The sequence below is a fragment of the Castor canadensis genome, chromosome 12 (assembly GCF_047511655.1).
Source record: "Castor canadensis chromosome 12, mCasCan1.hap1v2, whole genome shotgun sequence".
NCBI classification, from domain to species: domain Eukaryota; kingdom Metazoa; phylum Chordata; class Mammalia; order Rodentia; family Castoridae; genus Castor; species Castor canadensis.
The window spans coordinates 907751-922250 of record NC_133397.1 but is presented as its reverse complement, the minus strand read 5'-3'; the positions used below and the strand labels follow the sequence as shown (position 1 = coordinate 922250).

The 14500-nt window shown below is 47.3% G+C and overlaps 1 protein-coding gene across 2 annotated transcripts in view; it reads right to left on the bottom strand.

The window, feature by feature from the left end:
- Positions 1-5130: 5130 nt before the first annotated feature.
- Sntg2 (syntrophin gamma 2) overlaps positions 5131-14500 on the bottom strand; it is a 226846-nt gene continuing 217476 nt past the window's right edge. Inside the window, exon 17 of one of the 2 annotated variants that reach the window (XM_074049063.1) lies at positions 5131-5396. In XM_074049063.1, coding sequence (XP_073905164.1) covers positions 5265-5396 — 132 coding nt within the window. In that variant the 3' untranslated portion in view covers positions 5131-5264. The other variant, XM_074049064.1, reaches the window with a different exon arrangement.

Here is a 14500-nt window from a genome sequence, read left to right as displayed (position 1 = left end):
CGATATATCGTCTTGGTTGGCGTGTGAGTACGAACATGACCATTGTTTTACGTGAAAATTGATGGGTATCTTAAGAAAACCAAGGAACGAGCTAGGTTTTCATTGGGAACATTACTCTTCATTTGACACCAGGAGCAGACACTTCCACCTCACCTTTGTGAAGTCATGTTGCTACCCTCTCTTCAGAGTCCACAGGACACTTGGCTGTCCTTCGTCATCAGACCATCAATGCTGTCCATGTAACTCTTACTTCTGACGACTGGGTTCTTGAAGAATGTGACATCTTGACGTGTACCCACCCCGAACTGCTCCGGCAAGATTTGTTCCCTTTGATATTTTCACTTTTAAAATTATTCCTTTAGGTTAAGAGGGCCCAAGGACTTTATTAAGTGAGAAATTCTTGACAGAGAAGTTATAATACACAGATGCTACCAGGAATTCATACCTGGGGCAGAGCCTTGTGGTCTGCATGGGCAGGTGAGCCCTGAAGGAGGAGAAGCCTGGAAAATGATCTGCTTTACACACAGGAAGGCAGGCGCCGGGCATGGCGTCACAGAGCAGCAGACTCACCCTCTGGTTTGCAAATGTGCTCACCATTGGCCTGCAGCAGCATAGCGTCACCCACAGCAGCTAAGGATGGTGTTGGGATGTTCTAGACCTGAGGGATTGGTGAGAATCCCTAATAGTCCCCCAGGTCCCTTTTCTAGATCAGGTAGCCCCAAGATCAATGCGATCTCATCCACCTGCCCATGGGTTAGTGAGCCCTGAGGTCAGCCTCACTTATGGAAAGGGGCTGAGCCTGGCTCTGCAAAGGTCAGGGTCCACCAGCTCTGTGTGACCTCCTTGCCTTCACTCACAGAGTGACACGAAATAAGTCTAAGCTTATGTGGCTGATCCCTGACAGTTCAGACTTCTATGGTCAACCCTCTGTGGTCAAGGGTCCTCCCCACCTTGTCCATTCCTGTGCCTCGGTGGGAGGAGAACAATTGCCAGGGAATTTCCACAGAATGGGGAGGTGGGGCCTAATCGTCCCTGCTGCCATGTTGAATTACTGTGTGCTCTTTGGAAACCCAGCATCATACAGTGGTGTCCTTCACACTCTGAGAAGACACAGGCTTACAAACCCAGGATCATTACAAACTTTTGTCACTCTCAACTTGGGGACAGGGATTATTATAGTTCCAATTCTATGTGTGAGGAAAAGAAACTAAGTCCCTACATCTTTCACCTAAGGCCGCACTTGCCTATCAGAGCTGAGGCAGGGTCCAGCTCTGGAACGAACAGCATCCTAAAGGTGGTTACCTCACTTTCAACATTCCTTGTGCTATAAACAGCGGGGAAAGGCAGGGTGGAGACCAGGAGGGACAACTGTGTACTAATTACCCATCTCTTGTCCCAAACACTGAAAGAGAAAAGATAAATCTTCCTAGTCTCAGCATGTCTGAATAAACAATGATCAAATGTCTCTCTACCAGCCAGGAGCAGGTAAGGAATTTATGAATACCTGTTCAACAAAGCAAATGGATCCCTTAAACCATGGAGAGGAACACCGAGCACTCTTGCTGAATGTCTAGGACTCCATGGGCATGGCTGTGACATCTGAGCATCCAAAGTGTCATGGTTAATCTCAGTTGTCAGTTTGATTGGATTGAGAAATACTCAGGAGACTTGAGCAGCCCACTACACACTTTGGGGTGTAGAGAGAGGTTTCCAGAGATGACTAGAACATGAGGGTCTGGCCCAATGAACAGATTCATCCCATGATGGATCCCTAACCCAGTGGCACTGTCGGCAGGTGGCGAGAAGTAGAGGTGGCTAACTAGCAGGTCCCTGGGGGCATGTCCTTGGGGCTGTATGTTGCCCTGGCCCTCCCTGGCCCCTTCCTCCCTGGTGATATCCTGTATTCCATGTCTCTGCTTTCCGGCCACCACAATGTTGGTGGCTTTGCACTGCCATGCCCTCTCGATGGACTGACACCTTCGTAACTGTGAGCCAAATAAGTCTTTCTTACTGTGTTTCTCAGGCATTTGTCACAGGTTGAAAAGTTGGACGACCACTGAAGGAGGAACTCTGTTGTGAAAGACATAGAACACCAACGCTAGGCCACGAGCAGTAACTGGAAGGGATCACTAGCAGGTTGGAATCTCATGCCCAAATTCAGAGTTCAACTTACATTGAAATTATGAGATTCTGAGAGATTTGGTCTTAATATTCTGATGGTGGTTTTAATTTTAAATAATTCTGTAATTGAATGCAGTTCAAACTTCTTTCCTTTGATTTCTGAAACACACTTCGAGGTCACTAAAATTCAGAGCAGATCAGAAAAATAAGGTTGTGTGAGCCATTTAAATTGTTCCTTGTGCTCAAGGGTACTTGCTGTGGAAACGATTCTCACTAATGTTGCCCTCACTTTGCCAAGAGTCCTCGATGAAAATCCACAGCTGAATTAATATCTTTCTCTCTTTTCACATGGAGTCCTGCTCTTTTGTACCCCAGGCCCGAGGTCAGAGTTGAGCTGTAAATGTGTGTCATGAGATCTTTTCTACAGCAGGGTCTTCCTTTGGAATTTTCCTCTTTGTCAGGTTCGAGCACTTCTGTTGGTTCCCATGTCCTTCAAATCCCACGTGCTGCATGTATGAGCAGACTCCACACACAAGGAGACACCTGCAATTCATTTCCTTGTCATTTAGGATTATGGGCATTTGTAGGTTTCCTCCTAAAAGCTGTCAGTCAAACTTCAAGATGAATATTTATCATCAATGTCACCAAAATGAATTATAGGTCCTACTTAGAATGACATTCGGTGAAATGCCTATAGGTAAATGTAAATTACCTATGTAATAAAATTGTAAATTAAATCAGGATTAAACTGGATTAAGATAATTTCTTGTACTAACACTTGATCAGTAGAAAGTTTTCTTTCTTTCTGTTCATGTGGGGCATCAGTGCATAACTGCTCCTGAGTGCACAGGAGGCTTGCAGAGTCGTGAGTGCGGTGGTCACTGACTCAGGGACAGAATGGACACTGGGGTTGTGACGGACAGGCCTTGGCCCATGGCCAAGCAGGTGGCTGTGGACAATTCGCTGAGCCCATAAACCTTGCTTTTTCATCTGGAAAGGAAGAACTCAGGATTGATGGCACCTGCCCACTATGAGCTGTGAGCTGCAGGGAGGGACTTAGTGCAAGAGGCTTAGCCAGCGTGGGCTGACACGGTTCCCACACATGCCAGCTAGACACCATAGGTGGTTCTTATTTCTTTCTGAATAAAATACAAAAATGAGAGAATTTTTGGATTAATGGCATATCCCAAATAAAAGCACACTAATTTCCAACCCAATTCCCACTTTAAAAGGCCTGGGAGAGCAGATGCTGACGTCCCTGAGGACTCTGGCTCTGGAATGGCGCCATGACTGTGGACCAGCCTCACAGGGTGTGCCCTGCAGGAAGAGCCAGGTCAGGCTGGAGTTGTGTGGTCTCGCTGCCTGCACTGGGCACCTGATGCAGTGCTCAGAGGAAGGTTTTTTTTTTGTGGTATGGAATTTGAACTCAGGGCTTTCAGCCTGCAAAGCAGACACACTCTACCACTTGAGCCTCCAGTCTATTTTGCTCGGGTCATTTTGGAGATGGGGTTTTGTTAAGTATTTGCCCAGGCTGGCCTCAAACTGTGATCTTTCAGATCTCAGTCTCCCAAGTAGCTAGGATTACAGGCATCAGCCACAGGTGTCAGCCTGTTTTGTTCTTATAAGAAAATATTTTGATGTTTTCAGATTTAAAAATTGTACATCCTTCAGAAAGAACTGTACATCTAAACAGTATGAAAATAAACTTTAGTGTTAGACTATTCTGGGAAAATACTATCTTCATTGTTCTCCAGGAAATGGACATTTTTGAAACTCTGAGTTTTTACATGAAAAATTTTCCATTTTCCTCACCTAGTGAAGGACACCTTCTGTTGTTGAGTGGGTTTTGTCTTTTTGCATAAGGAAGAAAATGAGAATCTGTGTTCAACATGGAGAAGCAGGCACAGAGAGTTCCTGTCCTGCAGGAGAAGCTGGAGAAAGGGAACTCCTAATTTCATCTCTTTTGGGTGAATAATTCATCAAATCCCAGCTCCTGTTGTCACTGACATTCTTGGTAACAGGAAGTTTGAGTTAAAACTGGAGGAAAAAATCCTGCTCAGAAAATGCCACCTGGCGCTGAGTGACTGCATTGCAGAGCAGAAATGAGACCAAAGCGTTCACCTGCAGCCCTGCCCGCTGGAGGCTCCCATGGAAGCCTGTGTCAGAGGAGTCTTGCGCAAAGCACATTTTACTCACGAATAGGTGAGTGTGTATCGTGTAAGCAGGGGGATGTAATTGCAAACAACAAGCATTGATTATAAATATCTGACATATTTAAAAATAGTTCCCTCTTCCCTAAAATCAGATAGACCGGGGCGGGTGGAGGCAGGGAGCTACGGACAGCCCTGAGGCCTCTATCGTCTGGGGGACAGCAGGCCCTCTGTGGGGCACCCCCTGCTGTGCTAGCTTCTGGGCTCCAGCCGGATGGCCTGTGGTCTCCCTGCACTTGGCCCCGTAGAAAGGAGTGCAGCAAAGTCTTGGCCTTTCCAAACTACAGCCTGTGTTTGTGAGAGAAAACTCAGGCATGCCAATGAGTTTTTTTTAATCACAAAAATAGAATTGTGTTCCAGCTTTGAAGTCATAAACAATATGAGGAACCAGGAAGCCAAAATGTGTGTTGTATCTGATGAACCAGGAAAAGTAAAACTCACATTTAAGTGACTTAGAATTCAGTTACACAATAATTCATATAGAAATATTCTATATTAAATAATTAATTTCCTTCTCCCACTGCCATTTCTCAGACCCTTGTTGTTCCCCACGTGCAATAAATGAAACATGGCCAGCTGGCCAAGGGTGCCCTTCCTCCTCGAGGAAGAACAAGTGGCCAGCTCTCAGTACTTCTGTTTCATGTTTTGCAAAGAGAAAATCTGGATTGTACCTGTGGGGGTAATGGAGGGTGGTGCTGGCGTCACCCTCACAGGAGTTGAGAGCTGTTGGACGGATGGCTTCACCCGAGCCCCGTATTCCTGTCCCTCTGCTCTGCTGGACAGACTCAACACGCATGACCCGTCTGTGAAACTAGTGACGTGTTTTATTGGTATCACAACTATAGTCTCGTTATAAAATCACACAAAGGTGCAATGCTGTGCAGGAAACACTCTTTTCTTAAGAAAATAATTTAATTTGCAGCAGAAACAAGCTCAGCTGCTGTACATGTACCGCCTTGAGACGCTCTGGCTGTCCATAAACACAGGGTCCAGGGCGGCCACCTTGGCTGCGATGAAGGAGTGAATGCAGTGCAGGACGGCCGTCAGGTCCTGGAACTCCAGCTTCTGAGAGAAGAGTGAAGTAGGACTTGTTACTGCAAAATGCATTCTAAAAACATGTAACAGACACTGTGCTTCCCCAGCACCTCCCCCAGAAAGTATGAATACACGTGAAATAAGGCTCAGTGCAAAAGGTGGCGAGTCTGATGACACACAGGCTGTGGACACGAGCACACTGCTCTCCTGTTGTGACCCTCTGACAATAGACTGTTTTCCTGAGACTCATACACTTCTGCATCCCTGCTTGGTCTGCACTGAATCTTGTATCAGACCTGGCCATCAGGGTTGGGATTTCAATCTTCACCATGAACAGGACCTGACCTTGGGACTTGGCTCTCAGTATAGCACACCTGTACTATCTGTGACCTCACAGAGCTGGCCCTGTGAGTACCCCAGGTGTATGTGTGGTTTATGAAGATCTTTCTTGAAAGGACAGTCACAACTGTGTGGTGCTGAGTGAGCACTGAGCACAAACAAATAGAGACCTTGGTCCCTACTCACCCTGTCACCATGCAGACAAAAGGAGGAAATGAGGCTGAAGGACCAGGTTCCCCAGGGCTGGTGGGCCGCCACCAGGAGAGAGAACAGGAAAACCCCTTGACACTCCCAGATCTTCCTTCCCTACCTTAAAGATCTCAAGTGCTATTATTTGAGTGACTATAACACAAACAGTAATCTTTCTTTTTCCCACAATCTTCCCCATACAAAGTCCCCAGGCCAAATCAACAAGCAAGTTGACAATGAGCCCAGGCTGAAACAGAAGCTAAACCATCTCCAGGAGTTACATGGCTATCGGGAAACATGGCCTTGGTGGGTGGGAGCCCTCCCCAGTCTGCCGCCCATTCTACACTGAGGGAGGAGCTCAGAGCACATCCTTCAGTTTCTTTCTCTTCTGTGCTGGTAGGACAAAGTTCATGACTCCTCAACCAACCACTAGTAGATTGAGGTACTATTTACTGGATTTCAGCAAAATTCTAGCATGTAGCATATTGTAAATTGCTGAGATGCCCATCAGAGAGAAAGGAAAACAGTCAAGTCTTCCTGTCAGCCTCCTGCTGTGCTCCTAGGAGCATCACAAGGCAGGGTGAGGGTGAGGGTGAGGGAAGGTGACCCCTCCAGCAGGAGGGAGGGGGTTCATCACAGACATGGCATAGCATGGCTTGACTCCCACCTTCCTTACAGGGAAATCTGCATCAAGCCCTCTCTTGGTCTCTCCACTGGCCTTCCTTTTAGAAACTCCTCCTTCCTGGGGGCTCAGGACCTATAGGGCCAATCAGAGTCCCATGGGAGGGAGAGGGAGGCTGGGGCTTCATCTTGGAATGACCAGCTGTGAGAAGTGTGGGTGCCACATGGAGCAAGTGAGTCTGTGGGGAAATGATCCCACTGAACAACCAGTGGGGACAGGTCCACTGACCTTGGAGCTGTCCTTGACCTCCAGTGCCTGGGACCAAAGGTGCCCACGATCCTGCATTCCAGTATAAATGTCCCCTTTGGAAATGAATGAATTGTAGCCCAGTCATCTATGCACACAAACGCTGCATTACTGGATTGTGGGGCGGGGAGGCAGAGTCCAGCGTCCCTGTCCTCGGGGCACTCATGAGAAGCTTCCTGTGTTTGAGCTTCACAGAGAAGCTCTAGCTCGCCAGCAGTGGCCTGACCAGGTGGTCTGCAACCACAGGCTGCCCAGCTGGTCCTCTGGACCCATATGTTCTCTCACTGTGAGACAGCACTTGAAAACTTTATTCACCGTGATTTCTCCTGGAAGAGAGAAAAGCCAGGCAACTTTCTAGAGCAAACACAAGGTTCTTGGAACCTAACACAATTCAATTTATTTGTTTCCTATAGTAATTACTGACCTCAAAAGAACCAGTGGAAAAAGCTCCATAAAATCATAGGGTATATGCTTTGCTTTGTAAGCAAATCAGAAATCGCTTTACAAGTTCCCACGACTTATCCAGTAATAGAATGACACATGGACACAGGAAGACAAACGGCTACCAGCATCACTGCATGGATCCGATAGTGGCAGCCGAAGCCACTTTTTGAAGGTACTAACAGAACAGAGTGAACTTAAACATGAAACTCCATCCAAAATCTCCAGACTGTGATGTTTAAATCCAGGAACCAAATGAAAGTCTCTGAAATGTCACTCAGCTCCATCTTGATCATGACACTGGGTGACCAGGAGTGGGTTCCTCCTCAGAGTCGAGGCATCCAGAACCATGTGGCTCCCAGCACTTTCCCAGTCACACCAGCAACTTCTTTAGTCTAGGGAGAGAAATGGTGAGTCCATCTCCTAGGTCTGGTCCCCAGCTTCATTTCCAGGCGCCCTCTGGACACCCTTGCCTGACTCCTCCTTGCATCCATCCTCCTCCACACACCACCTCCCACAGCATCCAGCTTTGTGCTGACACAGCCCTTCATGGGCACAGAAGTTGTGGGATTCTCTTGCTTGTTTCATGGTTGTCATAGTCATAGCTTTGCCTCTGTAGTAGAATTTTTTAAGGACTTCTTTTTTTAAGGTACTAGGACTTGAACTCATGGCCTTCACCTTGATCCACTCCACCAGCCCTATTTTTTTTTTTTTAAGAGATAAGGTCTCATGGAACTATTTGCCTGGGCTGGCTTCAAACTGCAATCCTCCTGATCTCTGCCTCCTGAGTAGCTAGGATTACAGGTGTGAGCTACTGGCACCCGGCAGGGCAAACATTTTTTGTTCCCCAACCTCACTTAATGTACTCATAGAAGAAGAGGGAGAGAAGGAGGAGAAGGAAGGACACAGAACAAATAGCAAAAATCTGATCAAAGTCAGAGGGCTTTGGGAGGTTCAAGACCTCAAATATTCAGTTCAATATTAATGGATGAACTAAGAGACAGTCAAGATTATTAAGTATGTATAAGAAAACAAAAAAAAGAAAAAAAAACCCCAAGCATTCTTGTGCTCACAAACCTTTAAAACACACTTTTAAATTCTTGGAGAAAATGGAGCATCATAACTTCCTCCTATTCCTATTGCCTCCTCCTCCTCCTTCCTCTTCCTCTGCTTCTCCTTTTCCCTCATCTTCTTCCTTCTGTCCTTTTTCTCAGGACTAGGGTTTGAACATGGGGCTTCCTGCTTGCTAGGCAGAAGCTCTATCACATGAGCTATATATACCCTCAGTCCTTCCCTGCTTCTTAATGACATAAAAGGATCGAAAGTTAAATTTCACAACTGAGCATGCAGTGAAGCCAACACAGCTGCTCTGCGCATGTCCCCATGGCATGCAAGTCAGTTTTAATTCTGATGTAGAATTCAAAAAGACAAAAGTTTAAAAACATAACTTTAAACCATGCAAAGGGACATACAATTAAAAGATGTGATTTGCGATGTTGTTACCGGTGGGTGGTCTCAGAAGACTCTGGTTGTGAGAGTCTCACGACCAGGTGTCCTGAACAAAGAACTGGATGGAGACACATGAATGGGAGACCAAAGTTTTCTTATAAGGAAAAATAGAAAGTACACTGCACACAGGGTGGGATTGGGCTAGAGCGAGGTGCTCAAGAGTGCCAGTGGTCTGGTTCAGATGGGCATTTATAAGGATGAGCAAAGGGGGAGATCTGGGTGACTTCGGTGGTGACAAATTCTACTGTCAGGGATTTTATATAACTCTACACAAAATGAACATGCAACTACCCAGAACTCACTCTGTTACAATCATATGCATGCATGTAGGGTATAATTAGGGGGTCTGGGACAATTGGTTACTTAGGGCAAGAGTTTTCCCTTGTGTGCACCCCAGTCTGGATGGGTCCCTTGGGGTCAATCGTCCTGCTCAGTCAGGACACTGTGGTTAGTCATTGCTGTAGCTTCAACCACAAAAGATGAGGAAGATGGGGCTCCATGATGGAGTTACCATCCTTACAAGTAGAAGTAAGATTAGAACCCCACTCCCTACACATACACACACAGTACAGGGACTGCTATGGTTTGGGTCTGAAATATTCCCAAGAGGGCATGTGTTAAAGACTTGCTTGCCAGCCTGTGCTGCCATGGGAGGGCGTGTAAGCTTAGTCTGAAAAAAGCTTAAAAAACTTAGTCTTAAAGAAAGGAAGAAAATTCTGCCACTGTGGCAACACAGATGGACCTAGAGGTCCATCCTAGAGGATGTCAGGTTAAGTAAAAAGTCAGGCCAAAGAGAAACCGCACGCTGCTGTATTCATACGTGAAAACTGACATTGGGGTTCAACGAGGGGAGGAGGGGCAGGAGGACGGCCGGAGGGAAGGGCCTGCTCCATGGCTCAGAGTTGCAGTCCCATCACAAGGAAAGCTCAAGATGTCAGCTGCACAACACTGAATGCACAGCACTCCTGGGCTGTTCCCCGCACACTGACGGGGGCAGATCTCACGTCCTGTGTTTGTTTCCATGTGCCAAGAAATTTAAGTAGTGGAAAGGTTTAAATAACTTCCAAGGTCACGTGAACGGCGTAAACAGCACTGACGTCAAGGAAGGAAGAATGACCACCATGCATCGTCTTCCTGAACCCAACCAGTGTCCTGTGACAAAGACATGGGAAGCACTCCCCTCTCAGACCCTGCTGCCCATGAAGCAGATGATGTCAGAGATGTCAGACACGTGCCACGCATCAAAAACAAAGCTGAAACCTCATCTGCAGATCTGACTGCTGTACTCTTACTCATTGTCCCAGTCAACCATACTTCCAGCTCCCAGCACCTTTTGGTGGAAATGACACCCATTTTATAGATGAGAAAGCAGAGAGTCAGAACATCCAGGCAGCACCTGGGCTGGCCAAGCAGGTCTGCAATCCCTCCAACCCCCCATGTGTTCCTGGACTCTGGTCAGTGGTCAGCTCCCCACTGACCTTCTGTCACCTGTTATCCTCCTCTATAATACGTTTGTCCCAAGGAGCTATGTTTTCATAGTCTTTCAATATCTAAAGGTGGATAAAATAATTATTTAAATTATGGTCTATGGCTTGTCACAGTTTTCAATATTTGTGTGTTTAAATACCATGAGGTCTACCCTGTGCTTATCGAAGTATGAACAATGAGGTCACTGCAATTTGGAAAAGCATCCCTTCCTTCTTTCTCTCTACGCTCAGGTGTGCTCCACCTGTCACAAGAGTGACAGTTCCAATAAACACATGAGTATTGGTGTCACCTGTGTCCCCAGTAAGTCTCCCCCAGGAGAAGTCTCATCTCTTTGTCACTCTCTCCATATTGCCACTTCTGCATGCAGATAGCTGGACATCCATTCTTGGAGGCTGGAGCCACACTAGAGTTTCAGTTTTCCCTAATTGTCACCCCATGGAGAATGGGGAAAGTGGAAAGTCTATGAACTTCAAGAAAACAGCTTCCACTCAGCCATAGTAACTCAACTACAAACTGTCCTTCACAGTCAGTCGTTCCCTCACCACCACCCCTGCCCAGAGAGCTCAACACAGAGACTCTGGCCGTTAACACAACACTTGGAAGAGATGACTGAAAAAAGAAATGAGTAACTAGAACAAATGAGCATGCTTCGTAACTTGCACCATAAAATACCCAAGAAATATAAGATGGGGTGCCATAGCCATAGGCAGTGACCACACACAGAACTCAACTCACCACTGCTGCTCCACAGAGACCTTGGTACAACTAGGAAGAGACACCAGGAGTACCAGGATTTTGACTTTGAGGGTAGGGTTTAAATTAGTCTAAATGTTCCCCAGGGAATGCAGAAAGAGCCAGTGTGTGACAGAGGGTGACAGCTGCAGGGTGCTCATAGCCTGGGGCTGGAGGGGACGGACTGAGCAAACCAGAAAAAGTGCTGTTCACGGGAGGCGCATCTCCCTTTCTTGTCTGGAATTTACTACAGTAGAACCCCTATCCGTGGTTTCGCTCTCTGAGGTTTAGCTATCCGTTGTCTAATGTAGTCCAAAAATAGTTAAGGGAAAATTCCAGAAAGAAACATTAAGTTTAAAGTTGGCTCCTATTCTGTGTAGCATGATGAAATGAAACCTTGTGCTGGCTGCCCCTTTGTGTCCAGAGTGTCCACAGTGTACACATCGCCTGCCTGTTATCAGATAACTGCGTGGGCATCAAGGGGCCTCTTCCACCTGGCTTGTGTTCACTTGGCTCCATTCAACAGGTCTACTTTGCCTTAAAGCAGTCACTTTCAAAACCTGCTCTGTAACTCACCTTTGTGATGTTTTCTACTTCTGGCTGTAAAATACTCTCGGTTGTTTCCTTGGTTTACATATTTAAATCACCATTTCCCCTTCAGCAAATAATGGAATCATAACTCATGGATTTTATTTACACTAAAAACCAGCATGATTTCTTGGCAGGATGTTAGGAGAGAGCCCAGCTTCTCTGGAGGCCTCTGAGTTGTCACCTTGCGGATCCCTGCTCCCCCAGGGACCCGAGTGTAAGATGAACACTGGCTCTTAGAAATGCTGTCTTCACAAATTTAGTCCTTGCTTTTGCAGTGGCTCCAGAGTGACACAGACATGTGTGGAGGGTGGGAAGGCAGGGAACCAAGAGAGCCAGGACTAGCTGCTTTCCTGCTTCTGTAAGTATTTTCTATGTGGAGTTCCAAGTTCTGATAAGACAAATAACTCCTTCATTTTCTATCCAAATAAGCTCATTTTCTTGAAGAGGGAAAAGCAAACTTCCCTCATTTTAGCAATGCTGAAGACTAAAACCAGTAATCCATATGTTGGTATACTGGGAATGATAATTTGTCCTACAAATAACAAAACCCGCACCAGTTCACATGAGTCACGTAGGAGCCACTCGGATATCACTTGCCTTGGCAAGGCCAGTTGCTTTCTTCCCACGAAGGCAGTTGGAAAGATGTCACCATGTGCTTTCTCTGGAAGCCTGGTGACCTTTGTACTTCTGTTTTTCCATTTTAGAAAACTCAGTGCTCAACATTGCTGTTTGCTTTCTATTGTTAATGTGAATCATATTTCTTTAACTAAAATCTTCAGCCTTTGTTCATCTGTGGAGCCAGTGAGGATGCACATATGTGGGAATGGTGTCCAGCTCTTCCTCCTGTAAATTCTGTTATTTATAAGTTGCCAGACCCTGACAAGAAGGACCATAGATGCTGGGAGTGGTGGCACATGCCTGTAGGCCCAGTTACTCAGAGGTGGAGGCAGGAGGATTATGAGTTGAAGACTAGCCTGGGGAAAGCTATCGAGACCCTTCCTTAAAAACAAAATAAGAACAAAAGGTCTGGGAGAGTGGCTCAAATGATAGCAGTTGCTTAGGAAGCTGGAGGCCCGGATTTGATGCCCCACAACTGTCCAAGGAAACTGAAATAAAGACCTGCAGAGTCTAATAAAATGGAAGATGAGTAGAAGGTTCTGTCCAGGCTGCTTCCTCCGATCCAGAGGAAGTGAGTCTGGAAAATGTCTGCAGGTGCAGCTGGGCCAGACACGCTGCAGGACGCCCTCCGCTCACGTGACTGTCACCCAAGGACAGTATCCTCTGTCCTTCCGGGGTCTGGAGATGACCGAGCTCTCTGCCAAGACTCCCTGGGAACTAACATGGTTGCACAGGAGCTCCTCACCCCGGTCAGGACCACCTCTCTCTGTGGGTCTCTGCCTGGGCTCACTCCCTGGTGACCACCCCCTCCCCCAGGCCCTTGCTGAGGGAGAGCCGGGCACCCAGGCTCAGCAGGGGCTTGGGAACAGAGGATGTGACCCAGGAGCCACCTGGTGCCTTCTGACCATCTAACTGGGCTGTACTTTCTGCTGTTTATAAAATTTAAAAAATTAAATTTTAAATAGACACTGATATATTATCCCCTACAAGCGTATAATTCGTTATTTTAGAAATAACCGTTTTCAAACATTTTGGGATGTGTGTCTGTGTGGTGTCAGCTTAATGATGCTGCAAATTAAACACCTAGTTCTCCAGGCCTCCAAACATGGCCTCCACATCCACATGGAGTGCTGTCACTCGCCCCTGGGAACCTCAGCAGGATGCTGAGTGATCCTCGGTGACATTGACCGCTTACACACCATCCTGTGTCCCTAGGTTCACAGTGGCTCACTGGGGCCATTGGCCACCTTTCTTCTCAGCCTCTCAGCTTTACTTAGAGGACATGGCAGATGAGAGCAGCCAAGAAGGACAGGCAGCGTTGCTCCCTCACAGAGGTGCTAAAGAAAACAGGGTGCTGAGGACGAGAGTCTGTGTCCCCAGATTCATGTCTCAACCTAACCCCCAAGTGGTGTGGGATTAAGAGGTGGGGACTTTTGGGAGGTGGTGAGCTCACAAGGTTGGGCACCCACAATATTGGTGCCTGTGTAAAAGTCCCCAGAGAGCAGCCTGCCCCCTCTGCCAAGTGATGACACGGAGAGAAGGTGCTTCATTGAGCCAGGAAGCCCTCGCCAGGTGCCACAGCACCTTGACCTTGGACCAACAGCTTCCAGGACTAAGGTGCATGCGTTCCCATCACTGCTTATGGACTTGCTCTTACATTTTACAAAGACACGCCAAGTACCCTGGACATGTCTGGTGGCTTGCGGGGTGAGTTAGAACCAGTCTTTCAGTTTCTGCAGATCCAAACTCACAGGCTCTCAGACAAGGAGACGACTGAGTGTAAATAAAATCCAAGTGGACAGCCATGAAAGTCAGATGGGGACATCAGAGGACAGAGGAACAGTACATTGGGGACAGAGAGGGACAGGGCATCAGGGGGCACAGAGGGACAGGAGCTCAGAGAACAGGGAGGCATCTCGGTGTACATCGCTGTACATCGCTGCTATGACTGCCACTTTTTCCTTGTTTTCTGTGTTCCTCACCTCTGGACAGGAGCCTCTGGGCAGGTCATCCTTTTCTTGGCTGTGGATCCATTGTTTCCTGTGTCCAGTCGCAGCACTGGGCAAGTTCACAGCCAGGCTCAGGCTTGGGACCCCTCCTTGTTGGAGTCCTGCTCGGGGGCAACCACTGCAGTCTGGACCCTTACCCTGCAGGCTCCAAGGTCAGAAGAGCAGCCCTGCTGCTCAGGTGTCCCCCTGGAGAGTCTGCGCTATCTGTGCTTTTGTTCCATCTTCCTGTCACCTGCAAGTGCCACAGCTCACCTGAGAGGATGCTCTTCATCCTTGTGTCCTACAGTTGG